Source organism: Spermophilus citellus (assembly GCF_964194105.1).
Source record: "Spermophilus citellus genome assembly, chromosome: 9".
In the NCBI taxonomy this organism is placed as follows: Eukaryota; Metazoa; Chordata; class Mammalia; order Rodentia; family Sciuridae; genus Spermophilus; species Spermophilus citellus.
The window spans coordinates 81,491,440-81,516,929 of record NC_138191.1 but is presented as its reverse complement, the minus strand read 5'-3'; the positions used below and the strand labels follow the sequence as shown (position 1 = coordinate 81,516,929).

The window sequence follows — 25,490 nt, the reverse complement described above, 5'->3', positions numbered from 1 at the left end:
AGGACCTCACACATGCTAGACAAGCACTGAGCTACATCCTCAGCGCCCTTTATTACATTTTGGAGACAGGGTCTCACTACGTTGCTGAGGCTGGCCTTGAACTGGTGATCCTCTTGTCTCAGACTCCTGCATAGCTGAGATTACAGGCATGTGCTACTATACCACATTAGCTTTAAGATTTCTATATGGTATATGTTGTTTTCTGTTGCTGCTACCAATGGAATTAATAAGGTCTTCATTTTTTTACCCCCTTCAGGGACAAAAGGTGATTAAATGCTTACATTCCCCAGGGGGAAAATATACAGATCCAATCTTTAATTCTCCTAAATCTAAAAGCTAGATTATCACACGAAAACAATACTAAGGCATCACTTTTAAAAATGCCAAATTTTAAAGTCAAAATTGTGAAAGCAGTTATAATACACTTTCATTATTTTGTCCAACAATCATATCTTGAGTGTTATTTTTGAGAAATTAGCAAATCTGATAAAATGATTTCATAAAATAGGAGGAAAAGACTTATTCAATCATTAGAAAAGAAACATTCCAACTAGTTTAAAGCCAAAATAAGACAGTCAATGTTAATTTAAAACTTATACTGAGACCAACCATATCACAAAAGTCCTCTCACAGGTAATGAAGTCTTTTTTTTTTAACTCACAAAAAAGTATTAAATAAATTTCATTTTGGTTTTACATCTAATAAAAAAGTAGAAATTAAATACTCATATTCAAGTCAACTGGTTATATTGTATGGATTACAAAAAGAAATGAGGAAAAAAGAAACCCAATTCTACAAAAATGCTTTGTTATTATAAAAATATTAAATCATCTTACATAAAAATTCACTTTGAAAGAAAGTGCTTACAAATTTTAAGGGAATGAATGTGGGATAAATGTAGGATAAATCCTGTGGAAAACATTCAGACAAAATGTATGAACACTCCATAAGTGTATGTGGTTAATATCGTTATAAATGTACACAACACTTTAGAAAAAATGTTGAATAGTTATCAATGGAAAATATTTATTGGCAGTGATAATAGCCCAGGCCAATTATACCAATGGCTAGGTGGTAACTGAGAAACTAGAAGATCAGTTATAGCAATCACCTTTAGGATGATACTAAAACAAAATGTAATATTCTTCTAAGATTTAACATGATGACTGGGATCATTTAAGTAGGAATCCGGTCCCTCAAATACTCCAATATAGCAGCTGTTCCTTTCATTAATATAGTGGCTCGAGGAACACGGAATGGATTTCCATCTAGTAGTAAAGTTCTAAAAAAAGAGAGAGATTGAGAATTTCAACATTTTCTATTATTGAGATGTTTTAATGGAAATAAATTTTTATTTGCAATTCTATAAATAAAATGTGTATTTTTCATATTTGTCCCTTTTCAAAACTGAACATTTAAATAGTTGGAATTACAACTAAAATAATAACCCAAACAATACAAGTTGAACAACTATTATGTAAAAGATAATATACATTCCTTGTATATAAGATCAATATTTTTAGGATATGAACATTCATTTAACAGATAAGGAAACACAAATTTACAGAGGCAAGAGAGACTTGAGACTGAATTAGATTTAGACAAGTATTAGAATGAGCAAACTGTCAAGTACCCTTGCCAAGGACTATAATGTAATCAATGTATTATGTCCTCCTCACTCTGTAAAACATTAACATATATCTGACCTCTCCCACCCTTGAGCAGGCATACATTTATGTGTGGAAATAAGGCTCAATATAGATTTAAGGGCTTGTTCTTCCGTTTCTTTACATAATTAATAAAATATCCTCAATTAGAAGAGACGTAATTTGTAATATCTTTAGAATTCATGTAAATAAAAGTCAAGACAGTTTATCTAAATTATATCTCAAAATATTTGTTTTTTTTAAAAGATATATTTGAATTTATAGAAAAAGGAGTTGATTATAGTTGAACCTCATTACTCACAGATTTCATATTTGCAAATCTGCCTACTCATTAAAATTTGTTTTTAACCTCCAAATCAATATGTCTTGACACTTCCAAGATTATTCATGGAGCAGGAGAAAATTTGAGTCACCAGACTGGTATGACCCCATTGAAATCATACAAGGTGAAGTTCTGCCTTCTTGTTTCAGCTCTTATACTGTAAACAAATGTCATTTCTGTGGTCCATTTGGTGCCACATTTTTCAAATTTTTGTACTTTTTGTTGGTGATTCCACTGTTAAAAATGGCTCCCAAGTATAGTGCTGAAGTGCTATCTGATTTTCTTTAAGCACAAATGCGCCTTCGGAGAAAACACAATTGTGGAGTAAGCTATAGTCAGGCATAATTTATAATGCTGTGGGCCATGAATTCAAAGCTAATGAATCAATAATGACATGTCTTTGTACACTGAAACACACACAAACCAAGGTTATGTACTGATGGATGTATGAAAATATTATGACCAGACTTTTGCAAAAGTCTTACACTGTATTTCCCCTAGAAACAATAGTTCAATATTCACTAATTCAGTTCATAGTAACTTTATAGAACACGACTACAGCAAATAATGAGAATCAACTATACTCATCTCCTATAACTTACTACTATGAGGTACCAGAGCAGATGCCAGTGCTGCCCCAGTGAAGTGAAATATACCAATTACCATGCAGTTTTTACTAATTAAAATATTTCTAACATATTCTGCTTAATTAATTGGCTTTTTATTAACATCTCAAATTCCTTTTATATACATGTAACCAGCGATATGTTCTAAGTTCGGGAATATCTCTTTTCTAAAGAAAGATAAATCAGAATAGAGAGTAATTCTGCTTGGAGAATATGGATAGTATTCAAAAGAAATAGATGAGAACTGGCATGGTGGTGCATGCCTGTAATCCCAGCATCTCAGAATTTTGAGGCTGGAGGATCCTGAGTTCAAAGTTAGCCTCTGCAACTTAGCAAGGCTCTAAGCAACTTAGCCAGACCCTATCTCAAAATAAAATATACAAAGGGATGTGGCAGAGGTTAGGCACCCCAGGTTTAATTTCTGGTACCCTCCCCCCCAAAAAATCTCCCAAAGAAATAGATGAGAAAAATACTACTAGATACAAATAGCATGTTTATGCATATATAAGAAAACATATAAAAACAAGAAAAATATTTGATAAATTTCAAAAACAGAATTGGGATTCTGAGTCTTGTTAATTATTATTTTTAACAGGATATTGTTTGTTACTTCACTTCCTAAAACATTGTCTGAACAACAAATCACTTCAACAAATAAATTGAATAAATGGAAAAATTCAATAGAACAGTGTACCTTAAGTTCACACAATTACCAAGCTCTGGTGGAATTTGTAGGAGGTCATTATTCTGAAGGTCTAATGTGCTGAGATTTTCCATCATCTTCATTTTCAGAGCATCCAAAGATCCAACCTGATTGTTACTAATCAGAATTGTTTCAAGCGTTGAGATATGATAGAGAACTTCAGGTAGCATTTTGAATCTATTAATAAACATGAACAGAACACCTAAATATACTAGAATCAGAGGCCAAAATCCTTAAAATAGATGATCTTAAGTTTTATACCAGGAAATAATATTTCCATTAGTGTATTTTACAATATATTTGGTTGTGTCCTAAATTAAAACTTTCCAGAAAATAAAGAAAATGGACTAACTCCGGAAACCTTGAAATACATATTAATTGGACAGACTATATTGATTGTATAAAATCAAACAAAACTTCAGAATAAATTCTTCTATGTTTTTCTGTTCATTCAGGGGGAAAGGAAATCTTCCTCAGATTTTCTATTTAATATATTCATGCAGGTATTCGTCCTTCCTTAGTTCATATTAACTTATTATGAAAAATTTGAGATTTATATTTTGCTTTGACTGAAGCTTCCACAATAAGTACATTACAGATTCTTTAAAAAGATGACAAATTAGCATAGATACTGACATCCTTATCCATGCCAATCCTGAGAATGCCACAAAAACAGAAAGGCTAATAGTTCTCAGAGTAATTACTCACAATTAACAAAATCATGGAGGCTCCCTTTAGGGATACAGGCGGTCCCAGTTTCAGTACGAGGTAAACTGTAACCTGAACTAGCTAAGAAAAGGAAAGGCTGATAGAGAACTTTTTATCTGTGGCTTTTTCATTTCACCATACTGTCCTTCCCTTCCTTCCTTCGTTGTTTGGATACAAAAGAAGTGATAGTGATGGGGAAACTCAAGAAAACTCTGAAGTCCCACTGTCACTAAGAGTCAATAACCAAGACTACAATTCAACTGAGAGCTCAAGAGACAGCTCAACAGATACCTGATAGCTCAATCTAGAAGTAAAAATTAGGTGAGATCTGAGTTGTGCATATATTTTTAAATAATGACAATAATGGTATACACTATATGTGACAAAACACAAATAGTGAAAGAATAAAAATTAAAATAAGTATATTAACATTACTATGCATTAGCTTCTTCATCTATACATAAGGAAAAATAATAGTACTAAAATATGTAAGTTTGTTCTAAGGATAAAATAAATATATTTGAAAACCCTAGATTATCTGGGTTATAATAAATATTAGCTTTTAGTAGTTTTATTAAATTTCGGTTAGAATCAATTTTTATCATATTAAACAATATGCCACAGGTGCTAACAGCCCCACTTTTGGAGCAAAACCACCCAGACTCAAATCCCAGCTTTATAACTTACTTTTTTGTACACCTTAAGTAAGTTATTTAACTTTGAATCTTTGCTTTTTTAAATACAAATACTAACAGAATCTACAACAGGATTTTTGTACAGAGGGTTAATTCATGTATTTAGCACAGCACCAGCAGATAAATTGCTCCTAAAAAATATTAGTTATTCTGAATTATCTGCAGAATCATGATAGTATTTGCAGAAAAAAAAATCTGTTTCACTTAGCTTAAAAAGCTCTTACGGGACTAGTTATTGTTCAAATGCCCAACCTTGTCTGTCTGTGCTATACCACTAGCTCCTCAATTTATAGAGCAAGGCATATTGAATTTTTTGAAGTTTCTCAAACATACCATGTTTATATATGTTTGGGCCTACCACATGCTATTTGCTCTAACTAGGATCTTCTCCCCAAGTGCCTGGCAAATGTCTATTTAAGCCTCGGTTTCAATGCTACCTCCTCTACCTTCAGTTAATCTCAGTGGACCTTTTCCTATGCACTATGTTTCCATTATAGCAATTACGATTATTCACCATAAATTATTTATTACAATTATTTATTTGTATATTTGTCTTTCTACTAAGCTACAGGTTTCTACAAATTGTAAAATGGAACAAAAAATCTGCTAGACATCAATTGTGAGAATTCTAAGAAAGTAACATTGCTCTCAATTCTAAATAAAACAAAATGAAATAAAACCTGGATATTGAAATAAAATAAAAATATGGGTTCTTTTTGTTATTTCATTTTTAAATTGTTTTCTCTAGTAAGAAAGATCAATATATTTTCCATAGAATGGCTATTAGAATTATCTGTTCTCTTACCTATTAAAGGAAAGATTGATCGTTTGTAGTCTTATCAACAATTTCATTTCTTCAGGCAAAGAACTTAAAAAATTGTTCCTAAATTAGAAATCAAAATAGATTAAAATAAAAATCTTTATGAGTTTAATTTATAATTAAAATTTTGAGCAGAAAAGAGTAAACATATCAGTTTGTCAGTCCTAATCTGATCTCATTAATGCTGAATTCTGAGAATTCTGAGTCAACTGGTTCAAGCATTTGGTTAGTGTATCCAATCTAAATAACACCAATATGCAACCTAATGATAATGAAAACAACTTTTTAATAACACTCAACAAGATAAACATTGTAAACTAATCTCTTAACTCTATCAAATTGAGTTCAGCAATACTTGTCATGGTCTAGTCATGTTTATAATTCTGCACAAAACAAATATTCTCTCAGTGTTAATATGTATATCTTGTAAACAGACATGACATTTTACTCCAAGAAGAACTGAAACATTACAAGAAAAAATAAAACATGTTAAAGAGATTTTACAGGTTTGGAAACCTGGATCTTTCTACTCGAGGTATTAAGCTCATTTCTATTCTAAGTATAAAATTTCAATTTGTACAGTGAATATTTTGATTTTTAGGTGTTATAATGAAACATGGCAATAAACAGAATCTTATTCATTATTGGAAGGATCTGAGAACAATGCTAGAAGATTAACAAGAAGGCAGAGACAGAATAACTACTAATAGAAAACATTTGTTAGAGAATATTTCCCAACTAGGTGCCTATTAAAACCAAGTAATTTTCTCTAACCTACTTCTTTAGGTTTAGTAGTCACGACTTTATATTCCATAAATGTATAATTATGTTAAAATGAACCCCTAATATTATATATAACTAAAAGAAACTAATAAAAAGTCAAGCCAAATGTGTAATAAGAATCTTACTTTCTGTGGTACAACCTATGTCCTTTTTTTCTTTATATTTCTCTCCAACTATTATCTATATTAAGTTGTGTTGAATAACCCATCGCTGATTACTATCCTTTTCCTAGACAATGTTATAGTTATTGCTATCAGACAAGAAAGTCAAATTTGGTCACTTAATTAGAAATTCCAGGTACAGATACAGACAGGCCCATTTATACAAACAGAAGATTGAGCCAAAAATAGACAAATAGCAGCAATGGAGAGATGGATTCATTTCCTCAGCTGCATTATTACTGAACTAAAATATGATTTTTATAGTTTTCCTATTATAATTGCAATCCCCATATAGAAGCAGTTCCACATCTAATTGGAACAGAATGTTAGTACATTTACTTGAATTACATAAGTAAAAATACATCTGTACAAGAACAAAGCCTAAAAAAGATATATAACTTGTTGTTATTTGAAAACTGAGCAAAGCAGGAACAGTTAGTCTTTAAATAAATGATAGCACATCTAGAAATAATATAAAGACATGGAAAAGTCCAAGCAAAAAGATATAGTTTACCAAAAAAAAAAAAAAAATTAGATTCTAAGCAAATAACTAACTATTGAGACATCTAATGGTATCCTTAAAGAACTGTCATACTTTTGATCTCCATCACTTCAAGTTGGACACACTTAAATGTCCTATTACTTCCATAAAGCCTAAAGCAGTTTCTTTTTGTTGTCAAGTATTTTCTTTTTCTTTTTTTTAAACTTTATTTATGGTCTTGTGTATTTAACAAACTATTGTGAAACCAAGTAGTTTCCTTAAAGAGAAGCTTTGCAAACTGCTGTGCCAGCACAGGGTTGTGCCAATTTTATGCTATCTACTTGCAGGAAATAAACAATACAAAGGAAATATTTTCCATATTACAAATATTTTGTTATTTGTAATTTTGCTTAGGTAGGAATCTAAAGAATGTGCTATTATTTTTAACATTTTAAATAATTTTGTCTTATCACAACTTATAAAGTGCTTACGAATGCTAACTGATTAAAATGTTTCTTTAATACTTAATTTTAGATTTCCATTAGAGTATTGCTAATAAAGACCAGTTTCCATACTTACCTATGAAAACATGACATAAAAGGCAAGTTAGTCAAAACTTAGAGACAAGTTATAATTTTGAAAAAGTCAAACAACAATAGCAATAAATACCTTAGATCTAAAAACGTCAATTTCTGAAGCATACATAACTCCAAGGATATAAAGGAAAGCTTATTAAAACTGAGATTGACATCAGAAACCATTTCCTTCAGTTCTATAATCCTGAAACAAAAATAGTTGTTAAAAAATGTTAGCATTGAATTCACTCTTAGGACTTCAAAACAAAGCAGAACATAACAGAAAAAAATCCTATATTATTTCTAATTATGACTTTCTATATTTTATTTTTCACAAAAAAATTAGTTTAAGTTATGTAGCTAATAAAAATTTAAAAAATTAGATAGCTATTACTATCCTTTGTCTAAGAATTTCTATTTGATCCTAGGTCTATGTTGAAGTTTAATTTTAAAATATACTCACTTCAGCATTTAAAACAAGTGTGGTACAAATGGGAAAAAGCAGGTCTAGGAAATTTTTATACTTATTCTGTTAATGACCTGAATCCATGAAATAAATTGTTGAACATATATATTTTATTTTTTGAGGTACTTGGAGTTAAATTCAAGGTCTCATACATGCTGAGTGACTTCTCTACTACTGGGCTATTTTCTCAGTCTACCTCAAAATATTTTAAAAATATCATGATATTAACTTTTTTATAATATCCATTATTTAAATTGTCATTAATTTAATGACGATTATAAGAAAATGAAATGAATTTGTAGGTTTGGCAAGTGACACCATTAAGCAGCTTAGGTTAAAGACTTAAAGAGGAAATATTAAGCATTTCTAAGTAAGTATAAGCAAGCTTAATAGTTTTAATTACACCATGATTGCTAAGAAACAAAAGTTAAACTGTAACAAATCATTTTTAGTCTATCACATTAGCAAAGAAGAAGAATAAATGTGAAATGCTGTGCAGATGATGGAATATAAGTGTTTTGATGTATAACTGACAAAACATTTTCAAAAAAGTTATTAGATATATACATTATAAGTCAAATTCTTTGACTTGGTATTTTTTCTGGAAATTTGGCCTAAAGAAAAAATGATTTATTGCTGTAATTAACCATATGCTATATAGGTAAATTAGATTTTTAAAGGGTTGTTTACAACATAGGTAAACAAATATGTATGTATAATTACAGATGGGAACTGCATGAAATAAAGTATCTTTAAGTCAACAGAACATATCAGTGATAGGACTATAACTGATATGTCCCTTCATTTGGTCCCAAAAGCTTATGAATATAAATTGTTTTTCTAGTCAGAAAATATGATAAAATGTATGAAATATAAATTAAAAAGTGTAAGAAATAGAGGAATTGGTTTAAAACAAAGTATGTTTTTATTATCTTTCTTCTTTGACTTTCTAAGTTGCTAAAAAAAGTGGCACAATAGCTGTGGGAACACAATAACATGTTTTGCACAAGAACTAGATTTGTGGAATAAAATGAGAAAGTAATAAGTTAATGTCTTAAATTTATCTTTATTCCCAATTTACTTGTTTGTTCCTAGTCCCCCAAAAACAAACTTATCTGCAAACAAATCTAAATGTTCAACTATCCTATCAAATATCCTCTCGGGCCTTTAAACAAGGAAAAACCAGAAGATGGGCCAGATCTCCCTTTGCAATAAATGTTCTTAAAGTTGTCATCCTTGAGGACCTATATTTCTTGAACTATGTATTGTAAACAGAATGAATTTTATGCTTTGACTACCTTTTTAAAAATTTTAAACATGAAAAAATTTGGGGACAGTCAGACGAAAGCCATTCTATTTTCTCAATATATTGTCCTCATCATTTTTTTTTCCCTTTTAATATGTAAGTGCTTACTAGGCCAGGTTAAACATGATATCTGGATTTTTTTCTTTAATTTAATTCTTATAAACAGATATTATTATTATTCCCACTTCATAGGTGAGAAAACTAAGAGCAGCTATATGACTTGATCAAAACCACACTTAGAAGATCTAGGATACAGAATAAACAATGACTCTGTTGCTCAAGTTCCTTTTTACTATATTCATATTGTTGTATTAATCACTAGATTATTTGTCAATTTTTTCTGGGTATATTGTTTCCTGCTAGGTAACAAACATTTTAAAAAATTCAACAATATACTAATTTCCTTTCATAACCCAAGATGTACTAAATAGTACAAACTATAAGGCTAAATAGTACAAACCATAAGGCAACTGAGTTCTAATAACTGTAAGTGAAGAACTCTTTCAGAGAAGAAATTATTAACAGGGTTAAATTTTGCTTTTTTTTAATCACTAGGAAATTTCAGTGGCTTGGCATTAAGGTCCAAAATGAAATTTTTATAAATCCACACAAACCTGGCATTCTGTGGTCTCTTAACAATTTTCCTTTAATATTTCATTATATAGGAAAATTAATTTAATATTTTAATAACTTTCATACCTACTTTCCAAGTTTACAATGTAAAGGAAAGAGAAACAAAGTTTTAAAAATCCTCTTTACCTCCCAGAACAAATAAAAGTATCATAAACATTTTGCTATTTTCCTCTAATATTAATGAGTCATGACTTAATAGAAACTGCATCATGAATAGTTCTTACCTTTTTGGAATTTCACATAGTTGATTCTTACTGAAGTTAACAGAAGTGATGATGTTGTTTTTTACTGCATCAAACACTTCATCAGGAATGAAAGGTGCTTGCTTATCACTAAATGAAAAATGGTATAAAAATGAAATATTCTTAGCAAGTCAGAAATATATAATTGTTATTCTTCATTTTTAAAGGTTTTAAAATATTTTATAAAAATTTCCAAGGTAAGCTGGGTGTGGTGGCACACGCGTATAACCCTAGTGGCTCAGGAGGCTTAGGCAGGAGGACTGCAAGTTCAAAGCCAGCTTCAGCAACAGTGGCATTAAAGCAACTCAGTGAGACCCTGTCTCTAAATAAAATACAAAAAATAAGGCTGGGGATATGACTCAGTGGTTGAGATCCCCTGAGTTCAATCTCTGGTACCCCCCGCCCCTGGCAAAAAAAAATTTCCAAGGTAGTGATTATGAAGTTTTGTAAAGAATGGCACAAAAATTTACCAGCTCACTGTTTAGAATTGAGACAGTGAACTGTGTTACAACATATTGTGCCACACTTTCTGCACACTCACATACTAAAATATGAACAAAAACAGAGAAATACTTTCAGAGTCTAGGAAAACTAGAAATCATATAGCAAATGGACATGTTTACCTCTGACTAAGAAATCCATAATTTTAAAAGTTAGGTGTTGCCCCTTTTCTTAAAAAACTTGTAAGAGGGGGTTATCTGCCAACTTTCTTTTGGGTACTACAAAATATCACTTTTAAAAGTTCAACATTATACTAAATTAGTTTCAGGTCAATCACCTAGACAAATTTCTCTCTCCTGGTATATGACTAGGTAGACAGAATACTGGACTGAGACAAACTATTCCCGGTTCTACCATTAATGAGTTTGCAATTTACCTTCCCTGAAGCTTAGTACTTTAAAATCAGAATCTGAAGAGCTAGTTATTATTATTTTTTTTAACCACTATTAATGCTTAACACAATGTCATTCACTTCAAGGAAACTTACATGGAATGACAAATGAATGACTGACTATAAGGACTATAAGGACAAGAGAATGTATTACATGGAACTGAGTAAGAAAGCCATCATATTACAGATAGGAAAAATGACGAACAAAATTCCAGTTATTATGCCTCCCACTTCTGCTTCAGTGCTCCATTTTCTGTTGTACAGATATAGCATTTTCATCTTTTTAATTATAAATGCTCGAATCATAGATAAATGATTTATGCCAATCAAAGTTGAAAGAGTCACACTATTTTTAGAATTTAGTTGAATGCATTTATACTTGCTTGGATATTTTTTAGTTGTCAGTGGATCTTTCACTTTATTTATTTATTTATTTACTTATTTGCGGTGCTGAGGATCAAACCCTGGGCCTCACACATGCCAGGCAAGTGCTCTACCATTGAGCCACAACTCCAGGCCCCCATTATTTTATATTTTAAAAAGAATACTTGATTCAAATTAAAGTATTGAGAAAAACAAGTTACAATAAAAAGTTATAATCCAAGCAACCTAAGACATACCTGTTTTTTCATGCTTTTGTAGTATCTATGCCCTTAAAAAGTAGAAAAGGTTATCCTACTTATCCTAAATACTACCTTATAAATCATAAAGTACACAGCATAGAATTTGGTACTTAATAGATTTCAAGAACATGTACTGAACAGATTACATTATGTGGAAGATATGCTAAGGTACAATGCTATATAAAAGGAATACAAATGTAGATATAGAGGAATACTGCCTATGTTAGTGTGACAAAAGAAACTTGGCTTAATTTCTACATACAGCAAAGAGTGGCAAACAAGACATGAGAACAAGTGAATGAAAAACAATGGGAAATGGAGACTGTATCCTGAATACTGAGAACATGCTTTTATTGACACATTAAGGATAAGTGGCCAGACGCTGATGATGGTTGTATTGATTCTTTTTTTTTTTTTTTTATTGTACTGGGGATTAAGTAAGAGGCACTCAACCACTGAGTCACATCCCCAGCCCTATTTTGTACTTTTTATTTAGAGACAGGGTCTGAGTTGATTGGAGCCTCACTTTCGCTGAAGCTGGCTTTGAACTTGGCAATCCTCCTGCCTCAGCCCCTTGAGCCGCTGGGATTACCTGCATGAGCCACTGTGCCCAGCCCAGTTGTGTTGATTCTTGAATAAATCTAGTGACCTATCTGACTTGAGTCTGAATTCTTTTGTTTTCCTTGCAGTGCCCACACCTGAACCAATCACCAGAAACTCTTGACTGTATATCTTATTTTTATAAGGTATCATCTTTCCCCAAATTAATATACTTCCATTAAATTTTTAGGTTTTTAATCTCAATTTATATACTAACATTGTAATGGCTTCAGTTTTAATATATCTGCTATAGGAGCATCTTGGTTAAATTAACCTCTCAAGCTTTGCCTGTTTTTCAGGTTCTTCATTAACTAAATGATAAGTATCTCTTATTTAACTAACACAGATTTACCCTCCAATACCCTCTGGATCAATACTCTCTGATATTGATTACTGATTCAAAGAACTCTATTACCAATAATAAGTCTCTTTTATATCATTTTACATTTAATATTATTTTTATAATTATATCTTAATTATTTTATATTAAATATTAAAATATTATCAATACAGCTTAAGTATAATAAACACAAATCACTTAAAGGATGGGCAGTTAAGTTCATTATACTTTCAATGTGCATTTATTTCTTTTTTTTTTTTTTTTTAAAGAATTTTTAATATTTATTTTTTAGTTCTCGGCGGACACAACATCTTTGTTGGTATGTGGTGCTGAGGATCGAACCCGGGCCGCACGCATGCCAGGCGAGCGCGCTACCACTTTCATCACTCTTTTTGCAGTTGCTATTATTCTGGGTACTCTGATTAATTTTTATTCACCAATTGTTCCTTTTCTGAAGATTCTGTCTTGAAAGTTTTCTATGTGTTTTGTAATGTCTTTTAAAAATGAATTACACCAAAAACTCCACCAAATGACTGCTAGAGCTAATAAACAAATTTGGTAAAGTAGCATATTACAAAGTAAACATACCAAAATCAATAGCTTTCCTATAATACCAACAATGAATCTGCCGAGAAAGAAATCAGAAAAACAATTCACTCATAATAGCATCAAAATAATAAAGAAAGAAAGAAAACATCTAGAAATAAATCTAACCAAGAAGGCAAAAGAGCTCCACAATGGAAACTATAGACACTGAAGAAAGAAATTGAAGACCCCAGAAGATGGAAAGACCTCCCATGTTCATGACTGGCAGAATTAATGTTCTTAAAATGTACATATTACCAAAAGATGTATATAGATTCAATGCAATTCCCATCGAAATATCAATGACTTTCTTCACAAAACTAGAAAAAAGTCCTAAAATTCATTTGGAAGAATAAAACACCAACCAAAGCAATTTTAAGCCAAAAAAGCAATGCTATAAGCATCACAACATCTGACTTCAAATTATATTAGAGAGTCATAATAATAAAAACTGCATGGAACTGGCATAAAAACAAGACACACAGACCAATGATACAGAATAGAATATACAGAGACAAACCCATATGTCTGCAAACATCTGATCCTTGACAAAGGTGCCAAAAACATATATTGGAGAAAAGACAGCCTTTTTAACAAATGGTGCTGGGAAAACTGGTTTTTCACACGTAGAAGAATGAAACTATACCCTTATTTCTCATCCTGCACAAAGATAAACTCAAAATGAATCAAAGAGCTAGGAATTAAACCAGAAACTATGCAACTCCTAGAAGAAAATGTAGGGTCAACACTACAGCACATAGGCACAAGTAACGACTTTCTTAACAGGACCTCTAAAGCTCAGGAAATAATGCCAAGAGTTAATAAATGTGATGGCACCAAATTAAAAAGCTTCTGAACAACAAAGAAAAATATTAGGAATATGAAGAGGGAACTTACAGAATAGGAGAAAATCTTTGCTACTACTTCTGTTGTTGTTGTTGTTTCGGTAGTAGGGATTGAACTCAGGGGCACTTGACCACTGAGCTACATCCCCTCCCCTACTCTGTATTTAGAGACAGGGTCTTACTGAGCTGCTTAGTGCCTTGAATTTGTTGAGGCTGGCTTTGAACTTATAATCCTCCTGCTTCAGCCTCCCCAGCCACTGGGATTACAGGTGTGCACCACCGCACCTGTTAGCTACTCTTCTGACAAAGAATTAATATCTAGAATATATAGAGAACTCAAAAAACTTAACACCAAAATCAAATAACCCAATTAATAAATAGGCAAACTAATTAAATATGCATACAAATGGCCAACAGAGAAATGGAAAAAATGTCTAACGTCATTAGCAATTAGGGAAATGCAAATCAAAACTACAGTGAGATTTCATCTCACAACAGCCAGAATGGTAGTCATCAAGAATACAAATAATAGGGGCTGGGGCTGCAGCTCAGTGGTAGAGAACTTGCCTGGCACTGGGAGGCACCACATAAAAATAAACAAAGATATTGTGTCCATATACAACTAAAAAAATATTTTTTAAAAAGAATACAAATAAATACTAGACAGAATGTGAAGAAAAAGGGACATTTCTACACTGTTGGTGGCGTTGTAAATTAATGCAACTACTATGGAAATCAGTATGGAAGCTCCTTAAAAGGCATGGAAGCATCATAAGATTCAGCTATACCACTCCTTGATATTTATCTTAAAGAATTAAAGTACTATAGTGACACATGAATGCCCATGTTTATAACAGCACAATTCATAATAGCCAAATTATGGAAAAAGCCTAGGTGTCCATCAATGAATGAATGGATAAAGAAAATGTGGTTTATTTACACAATGGAATTTTTTTCAGCCATAAAGAAAAATAAAGTTATGTCATTTGTAGGAAAATATATGGAACTAGAGAACATTATATTAAGTGAAATAAGCCAAACTCAGCTGGTCAAGGGTCATGTTTTCTCTTGTATGTAGAAGCTAGAGAGGACAAAGGAAAAGAAAGAGAGGGTGGGAATTTCATGAAAATCAAAGGGAGATCAGTAAAGGAAAGGAGGTGGGGAGGGAGGGAGGAAGGGAGAAGTGTTGGGGAGCGACACTGGCCAAATAATTCTGATATATTATGTGCATGTATGAATATGCAACAAGGAATCCCTCTGTTATATACAGTTATAATGCATGAATTTAAAAAAAATTAGAAAAAGGGAAGAAATGAATTACATACCTATAGTCTAATATTTTTAGTGCGACGATAGCATGCATATTAACTCTGGATTCACTTGGCAGTGTCATGGCAGTCTCAGTAACAGAGTCTTGACTAGGCCCATCATCTGGCAAAAGAAAAGGCATATAAAACCAATATTTATATTACAGTCATTTTCAAAAATCTTAATAATATATAAAAATAGTATGCATGACTTCTAGATATTATTAGTGTGCATTTAGTCACATGCTTCATTCCCATTAACTCAAATCTCCATCAAGAACATACTAGTTAAAATACATAAAAGTACATAAAGTACATAAGAATATACCTAGCTTCAGTTTAGAATACAATAAAGCTAATTATTCTTAATCACTTAAAATCCAACAAATTCCATAGTCAATCTCTTGGATATTTTATCAGTTAAAATCTTAAAAATACTTTATTTGCAATACATATTTTCCTAACATATATGTCTGATCACATATTCACACATCATCAACCACTTCACTAAATTCCAGAGACTGTTTTAACACTGTCATCATATGGTGTTTTTTTTTAAAAAAACAAAACAAAACCCAATATCATTTAAAAGAAATGACTTTGTGGGTTTTTTGATTGTTTGGGATTCTTTTGTTTTGCAAAAGAACAATCTAGAATGAAGTGAATTAAAGTACTTATTTTTAACAATGTGAAAAAAAATGAAATAGTCCCAGAATTCATTAATGTTAAGCATAAGACAATCCAAAGGAAAACTTGAGAATTTTAATCTCACTGATATTGCTTTAGCCCAGTAGGCATTCAATAAACATTTGTTGAATATTACTAAGTGTGCTTCTCTCACACTGAGTTTATCAGTTATTCATTAATAAAAAACAATTAAAATACATGTACACTTTTTGTGAATTATAAAAAATCCAGGTATAGTAGTGCATACCTGTTATACCAATGACTTTGGGAGGCTGAGGCAAAAAGATTACAAGTTCAAAGCTAGCCTTAGAAACAGCTTCAGTCCTAGTCAACTTAGTGAGACTGTCTCAAAATAAAATAAAAAAGACGGGGAATGTGGCTCAGTAGAAGGACCTGGGTATTGATATTTATCTGAAAGAATTAAAGTCAATCCCCTGGGTTCAATCCCTAGTACCAAAATAACAATACTAGTACTAGTAGTAGTAATAAACAAATACCTGCTTTGAAAAAAAATAATTTATCACGCAAATACAACATGAACAAATGGCAGAATATCAAATAGAAAAAAAAGACATGAACATAAATATAAGTATCAAGTGAGTACTTTCGTATTTAGAAATTTCCCAGAAGTTTGGTTATATTACTATATAATACTTTTCCAAAATTACATAAGCAGAGAGGCAATGATAAAGTAGTGGCAAAACTCAGCATTATTTTTTTAAAAATATTTTTTTAGTTGTCTATGGACATGATACTTTTATTTATTTATTTTTATGTGGTGCTGGGGATTGAACCCAGTGTCTCATGTATACTAGGCAAGTACATACATATTTTAAAATAGAGACTGCGGTTCTGGCTCTGGTAAAGCAAGCACTTTAGGCAAGTGTTTTACCAGAGCCAGAACCCCAGTGCCTATTTTAAAAATATGTATGTACATTATCATGATTATATATTATGATATTCTTGATTTCTAAAGAGGTGCTTTTAATAATCACCATCATAAAGAACTAAAGAGAATGGCTATTGTATATGGAAAGGAGATTGGTGAAAAGGTAAATTTACTTTCTTTATATATGCTCATATATTGGTTAATTTTTTTCACATGTACATTTACTACCTTTAAAAAATTTTTTTTTAGTTGTTGATGGACCTTTATTTCATTTATTTGTTTTTACATGTGGTACTGAGAATTGAACCCAGTACCTCACACATGCTAGGCAAGCACTCTACCACTGAGCCACAAGCCCAGTCCATTTACTGCCTTTAATTTTAAAACCCTAAATAATAATTTTAAAAACTTCAAATTTAAAAAGCCCACTAAATGCCAAATAGAATGAATAAAAATACAATCACATTGAAGTATATGGTCATAAAATTTCAGAACAATGGCAACAAAGAAGAGATCCTACAAGTTTTCCGAGGAAAAAAAAACAATTGTTCAACTGACTGATAGGAACACAGCCAAATAAGAAGATAATCACATACAGAAAAAAAGAGAAATTATTTTAAGAAATTCTTTTTTTTAAAGAGAGTGAGACAGGGAGAGAGAGAAAGAGAGAGAAAGAGAGAGAGAGAATTTTAATATTTATTTATTTTTTAGTTCTCGGCGGACACAACATCTTTGTTGGTATGTGGTGCTGAGGATGGAACCCGGGCTGCACGCATGCCAGGCGAGCGTGCTACCGCTTGAGCCACATCCCCAGCCCAAGAAATTCTTAAATTTATTTATTTGGTGAATTAGGAGGGTGCCTCAGTCTGGATGGGCACAGAATCACGAGCCACTCAAGCAGGAACAAAACTTTATTTTTGAAAAAACCGCCAATACTCCGTAAGCACCGGCAAGCCAAAACTGGTCTACCGGAACCGGCCCCCCCCACCTCCCCTGGAATTCCCTCCTACTATCCTTCCCCAACCAATGGGAACTCTCCAGGAGTCCCGTAACATGAGTCCCATAGCAGGCTAAGGTGAACAGCAGGAGTCCAATTTCCATATGAATGTAAATCTTAACATAATCATATCATCTCAATGGCTAGCTGGCGTCACCTTACAACAAGTGCCATGCATCATATTATTTGCTTGTGGCTCCTAGCAGGAGGGCATGGTGGGTGACTTAGCTGAAGGAGTGACACCCAATCAAGACATCTTCAGAGCTTCAATTTACCCCTTAAAAGCAAACATACTTCAGCCTTGCCAGTAGCTTTGAAAGGGATAAGAAAACCTGACAGATCCCACCATCTCTGGGAAATAGAAGCAAAGGGTTGTACTTCACTTGCTTATTTATTTCTTCCTTCTGTAGCATTATCTAGCACATCTTAATTGGTAGACACTACTATGGAAAGCATTAAGACAGAAGATAAACTGTGTAGTGGACAAAATATATAGAAAAATCACAAAATGTCATGGGTGAATACAATGACAGAAGTATGCTGAAGGGTTATTTTTGTGGAAGTAGTGTGTTGTGGAGTGATTGATAGGAAGTCTTATATAATCTAAGAGTGCCAGGTAAACCCTCCAGGAGGATAGTCATCTCAGTAGGGAATCAAAATCTCAGATTCTTTTCAATAATAGGATTTAAAGAATTTGTTAACCTTTTTAATGTCTCCATTTCAATTTTAGATTGTTTTAAAGTTTAGCTTTATTATTCTCTATTCAAATGAAAAGAACTAAATGAATGTTTATTTTCTGAGGCAGGAAGGCTAGGGGTTGGGAAGGAGGAACAAACCTCAGGGAAACTAGTAATTGTACTAGGCAAGCCTGTAGACTATAACCTCCATGGACAGATTGGATGGCTACAGAAAAGAAAAACAGGCCGAATTCTCAGGGAACATGTGCAGCTAGCTTGCCCAGAGTGCATCCAAGAGGGGCTGAGGAATGAAATGTCATAAGAGTGAGCACCAGAATAGCAATATCAGCCTGCAAATTTTCAGGTTCCACCCAAAGGTACTGAATTAAAAAATGTAAGCCTGAGGGTTCGAAATCTGTGTTTTACCAGACCCACCAGGTGATTCCAATGGACACTTAAGTTTGAAAACCCATCTTAACCTATTTCTTTAGTCAACTTTAGAAACTACATTCACTTAACAACTCACTTTTACCACACAAAAGATGAACATAAATCAATAATGCATACCTAACAACAATTCTGATTTGAACTCTAATTAGAACATATATTTATTTACCCCACAAACTGTTACTATGCTCTCTGCTTTGGCAGTCATTGTATTAGGGGTTGGGAATGTAAAAATAAAGACATTGCATGGTAGACCATGGCCAGATCTGCTGTATATAGTCTACCACCCTAAGCCTAATAGCTGGATGGTAATTGCTCACACTTTAGTACTATAAAATTGCAAAGAAATTGAAAATGATGCCAAATTATAATTTTTATCAAAGTTATGGAATGTTTTCTATGGCGTTATTAATAAATTGCTACAAACTTACTGGTTTTTGTTTGGTTTTGCTGTACTAGTTATCAAACCCAGGGACTCACGCATTCTAGGCAAGGATTTATTACTTATCAACATTCTCAGCCCAATGTAGTGGTTTAAAACACACAAACTTATGATCTTGTAGTTTTCTAGTTCAGAAACATAATGGGTTTCAATGGGCTAAAATCAAGGTTTTGGTAGGTCTGCATTACTTTTCCTCAGGAAGAATTTGTTTCCATTCCTTTCCAACTTCTAGAAGCCACACATATTCCTTTCTTCCTCTCTCTTTAAAACTAAGAACAGTGTATTCTTCTTGTATCCTATAGCTAAACTTGTCCTTTGAATTCCACACCAATTTTTAAGAATCCTTATGACTATACTTGGGTCAACCCCTTTCATTCATGAAAATATTCTTATTTTAAAGTTAACAATTAGGAATCTTAACTGCTCTCTTCCATGTATGATAACACATTCCTAGGTTGCAGGGATTAGAATAGATAAGATTGAGAGGTTAACATTCTGTCTACCACCTGTAGCATAGAAAGATGATCCAGGTAACATAGTAAGAAATTAAACTTAGAACACAGAATCAGAAGATGGAGCTTGAGCAAAGGCAGTTTTTATAATCAAATAATGTAATTAAGCTTGTGTATTAAGATGACATAATTGGAGTAACCATCTGTCTTAGTCCACTTATAGTACTATATTAAAATATTATACACTGGGTAATTTATAAACAGTAAGGATTTATTTCTGACAGTTCTGAAGGCTGAGAAGTCCAAGATTAAGATGCTGGCATTTAGTGTCTGGTGAAGGCTTTGTCTCATCTCTTCACAAGGCAGAGGGATGAGAGAATGCTCCGCCTTCAACCTTGAACTCCTTTATAACAGTGCCAATCCCATGAGGGTAGGGCCATGATGGCTCAATCACCTCCTAAGGTCCACAACTTTTAATACTGTAGTATTGGGGATTAAGTTAACCAAAGCAGCACCCGTTTGGGACCTTTAGCAACTTGGTAGAATCTCACAATGGACAGACAGTATCACAGCCACAAATAGAACACATCTCTCACATAAACTGGACAAACTTTAGAAACTACACTCACTTAAGAACTCTAGCTGAAAATGACTTCATAAGGTTCTTTGTTTAAAAATATATCCTATGAGCGTTTAACTAACTAGTACAAGATCTGAAAATGAGATTGCTAAATTTTTGCAAACCTCAAACTCAGTCCCTAGGAAGATATTTTATAAACAATGAAAACAAAATTTTATAGCCCATTTGATATTTACCCAGGCTATTGATTTTTACCTGGAGAACAATTAACAGGTAAACAGAGGTCAGATTTATCTGAAATTCTGTTTTTTTAAAAAAGCCACCTCAAAGTAAAAATTTCACACATGCCACCTCATGAAATTCTGATCCTTAAAAACCAATCATTCAAGAAGGTATTAATTATATTCATTTTATAGATAGAGATCTGTGGGTTAAATTAACAAAACATCAGTTAAAATCTACACATAATAATAAAGATGGCCTTCTGTGAAGAATGGCTTAAGTCCTTTGGATTTAGCAAAAGATTAATTTTTTTTAAAGGTGGGGGAGAGAGAGAGAGAATTTTAATATTTATTATTTATTTGTTTGTTTTTAGTTTTTGGCGGACATAACATCTTTGTTTGTATGTGGTGCTGAGGATCGAACCTGGGCCGCACGCATGCCAGGCGAGCACGCTACCGCTTGAGCCACATCCCCAGCCCAGCAAAAGATTAATTTTTAAGAGTATAATTCCAATTTTAGAGTTATATTTGTAGGGAAACAAGGACTTGAAATTAACTCTTTGCTGAGAAGGATAAAAATAGTCATTGCAAAAAGTATATGTAAATCCTACATGAATTACTGGGCTTCTGCTAGACACTGAGGAGAATATAAATTAATTACCAACAAAACCAAATATATTTTCAGAGAATAAAATTTATCTTTCATATAGTGAAGTCTGAGGAATCTGTAGAATGCTACTATACTTGAAGCTTAAGACAAGTACCTTTTAGTAACTTCCAAAATTCTAAGATTACTTTAAATGGAACATAACTGATGAACCCAGCCTAATTCCACCTTAAGATTGGGAACCATCTCGTCACAAAGTCATGAAAAGTCAATTTCTGTTTTAGTATAAATTACTGTGATTTCTAAACTTGTTTGGAATTCCTGCCCATGCCTTGAACTCACCTATGCCTGGTTTTCCCTGACCAAATGACAACCCTCTCTAAAACCTTAGTGGTGCCTCATAAATTCTGGCTCCCCTTGACCAGATAATAACCCTCTCTAAAACCTCAGTGGCGCTTCATAAATTCTGATGTTGAGATCTAAATTTATTCCCTACCTTGAAATGTTAAGCCATGTAGATCATTAACCTACTTTGTATCATTAACCTTTGTATTATGCTTGTCAAAATCCTGTTATCTGTAAATTCTCAAGACAACCCCCTTTGCAACTTTTTATGCTATAAAACTGCTCCTAGAGAGCTGGGGTACTATTCTCTAGCCCAGGGTTTTTGGGAGAGACAGTCCTGGCCAGAATTACAAGCTTGCTTTAATTTGATTTAAAATTGGAGTTGATAGTCTTTTGAGTCATGGTTTAACAATAACTTCATAGTTCTGGATTGTTCTGTATCCTCAAAGTAAAGAATTTCCACTACCAAGTCCCCTAATTTCAGCCCAAAGTTTCTATCTCATTCAACCCCCAAATCCCTCAAATGGAATTACTAATACTGTCTTCAATTTTCACCAATTCAATTTCTACTTCTAAAACTGAGAATAATTAAGGAGCAAAGGAGAAAAGCTAAGCTAAAAGATGGGGGTGTGGGAGTAAAAATGAAGAGGTTCAGCCTTTTTCTCAAAGAACTCCAGGAAATTTAGATGCAATTAAATCTAATTTTACTTTGTTATTTAAAACGTTTGGAACCTATTATCCCCAAATTCTGAATCAATTGGGCTAACATCTGGCCTGGGTTCTATATTTTTTATAATTTCCATAGGTGATTCATTATGTGCCTCTAGAGAGATGTAAGTTTCCTGTCACTGCAACTAAATACCTGAGACCAATAACTTGTAAGGAGGAAAGGTTTATTATGACTCAAGATTTCAGTCCACAATTGCTTGACCCTCTTTGGGTCTGTGGTGATATAGGACATTACTTCAAGAGTCTGTGTCAGAGAAAGCCTAGTCATCTCATGAAGGCGAGGAAGTAAAGAGAGAGAAGAGGGGGACTGAGATCCCAATATCCCCTTCTAATGCATTCCTCAAAAGGCATAATTTCTTCCAGCCAATGTCTACCTCTTGAAGTTTTCACCACCTTCCAATAGCACCAGAGGCTGGTGATTGCCTTTAACATATAGTTGATGGGAAATATTTCAGATCCACACTAAATATCTTTTTACTAAGAAAATGATTATTGCTTTTAAAAAATAAAGTTATATTTTGATAAGAAATCAATACTGGCACTTGTATATATACAAAGTTAAAGTCTAATTTAAAATAAACATTTCAACTTTCACTATTTGACATTCTCTTTAATTCATACATAAACATTTGTTCTTCATATATTATAATTAAAAAATCCTACTGAACATATCTTTTCAAAAACTCAAGTTAACTATCCTGAAGTCCAAAATAATAATGCCATGTTTTAAGTATGTATTCCTATAAAAACACAAAGAAAAATCAAAGAGATTAGAATGGAGCCCTGGAAACTACAAATGGATTCCCAGGAGTTCTTAAGATGTGATTGGACAACTAGGGAAAGAAGAAGAGTGGTAAAATGTCAATAAAATGGCCAGTCAGAGGCAATAAGAGCAAAAACCTGAAAGGTTATAAAGTAAATAACTTTCAGGCTTTGAATATTTGTACATTTTTTTTTCTATTTTTTAAAGCGGTTATACTAGTTTTTTTTCCTACTTCTGAATGTTTTAAGGAAATAATGTTATACTTTCCGTGATATGAAATTTGGTTGGTTTTACTTTCATGTATTGGCTTTTTAAAATAAAATTTTCCCTATACCAAATTTAAAAAAAAAAATTACAGAGGAGAAAGTAAAAGGAACAAACAAAATAACACAAAGGACTAAAAGATGAAAAGGCCATGAAAAACTGAAGTGAACATAAAGTCCTGTAAAAGATTCTACTGGGCTATGGTTTGGACCTGGAATAACCCCCTAAAACCTCACGTTAAAGATTCAGTATCCAATGCAATAATATCCAGAGGTAGGGCTTCGGGTGGCTTCAGGGTAGTGATTGGATCATGAGGACTCTGAACACATCAGTGGATTAATCCATTTAATAAACTGATAATCTGAATGTACTCCAGAGAGAAACTGTAGGCAGGTGAGGTTAGAGGAAATGGGTCACTGGGACCATGCCCCTGGGGACTATATCTTGTCCCTGACACATTCTCCCCATCTTCCTAGCTGCCATAAACCTAGCAGTTTTCCTCTGCCACATTCTTCTGAAGCCAGAATTAGACAGGCAGTCAGCATAGATAGATAAATCAAGTAAGGGCAGACCAAGGAGGCCACTTTTGAGTGAGACCTGGGAAGTTGGAGACTGTCAAATGAGGGATTGAAGTGTTAATTCCTTCAGAGCCCTTCCTCCACTATTATCAAGAAGCTCCCCCTGCTCCAACCTGTTGCTATGGTCACCTGTCCCAGGAATTGCCCCTCCCTACAGGGAGCTATAAAGTTATTAATTAATGTGTCCTTCCCCCTTCAACCCACCTGTTTCCCACCTCAAGGCCATCTCACTAAGCATTTCCTAGGCCTAGTCAGGTAGGTGGGAAGGAGAAAGATAAGGGGAAAGAGAGTAGGAAAACAAAGAAAGCCTAGGACATATAAAAAGGGCAGAATACCTTGCTTTTGGGGATACTGAAATACCAGCTATGGCCCTTTCTCCCTCCAGGGAGAAGTCTATGTTACCCCTTTTTAAATAAACCCTGTTTTATATGCTTGCCTCAGCGTGCTTCTCTAATGTTCAAATTTCAACAACAGTAGCACTTCTGCCATGTTTCTGCCTTGGAGCCAGGCAATCACAGTGTGTTATTAGTTTTCCAAAATACCTGATAAGAACAACTTGGAGGGATTGGGGATATAGCTCAGTTGGTAGAGTGTTTGCCTTGCATGTACCAGAGCCCTGGGTTCAATCCCAAGCAACACACACACACACACACACACACACACACACACACACAAAACCACCACCTAGAATAGAAAGAGTTCATTTTCACTCATGGTTTCAGAGGATTCAGTCCATTGTAGGCAGGCTCCATTGCTGGGCCTGAGGTAAAGAAGAATATCATGGCCAAAGGCACAGTGGAGGAGATCAGGAGGCAGAAAGAGAAAAGCAGAAAGGATCATAGGGAAGATGAAGCCTTCTAGGGCTTGCCCCAGTAACCCCTCCCCCAGCCACACCCCAGTTGCTCAGTTACCACCTGGTTAGCCCATTCTATCTAGGATAGACTAATTAGATTATAGCTCTCACAATCCAATCATTTCTGAATATTGTAGGAGCTTTTGGGGAACACCTCATACTCAAGCCCTAACATATGGACAGAAAACTCTGAAACCATAAGCCAAAATAAATCTTTCCTTCTCTAAGTCATTTTTCTCAGTTATTTGTCATAGCAACTTAAAACAGACTAACACATACTGACACTTGACCAATAGGCTTTAAATTACTGCTGACTGTGGAAGATTGCTAGTTTCCTCCAATTTTTGTTGTTCTGTATAGTATCCAGATAGAAAATGCATTTCCCAGGGATCAACTTACGTCAAGACAACATAAGGAGTTCTGCTAACCTGCTCCTCAGAAAAACTGTTGTAAATATAAAAAAGCAACAAAAATAACCACATAAAGCCTCTGGAAATGATCCTAAGAGTAAACATAAAAAAAAAAATAAAAATAAAACCTCTGTTCAATAAAGTCTATTAAGATTCAGTGAGATGAATT

At 33.2% G+C, this 25,490-nt stretch overlaps 1 protein-coding gene across 2 annotated transcripts in view; it reads right to left on the bottom strand.

The window, feature by feature from the left end:
* Window positions 1-1,152: 1,152 nt before the first annotated feature.
* The window catches only part of LRRC40 (leucine rich repeat containing 40), a 66,468-nt gene continuing 42,130 nt past the window's right edge, over window positions 1,153-25,490 (bottom strand). For both annotated transcript variants that reach the window (XM_081307486.1, XM_081307485.1), the window contains 6 exons: window positions 15,399-15,504; window positions 10,171-10,278; window positions 7,636-7,746; window positions 5,527-5,604; window positions 3,310-3,495; window positions 1,153-1,282 (listed from right to left, as the gene is read on the bottom strand). In XM_081307486.1, coding sequence (XP_081163612.1) covers window positions 1,177-1,282; window positions 3,310-3,495; window positions 5,527-5,604; window positions 7,636-7,746; window positions 10,171-10,278; window positions 15,399-15,504 — 695 coding nt within the window. In that variant the 3' untranslated portion in view covers window positions 1,153-1,176. The remainder of the gene's footprint in view (window positions 1,283-3,309; window positions 3,496-5,526; window positions 5,605-7,635; window positions 7,747-10,170; window positions 10,279-15,398; window positions 15,505-25,490) is intronic.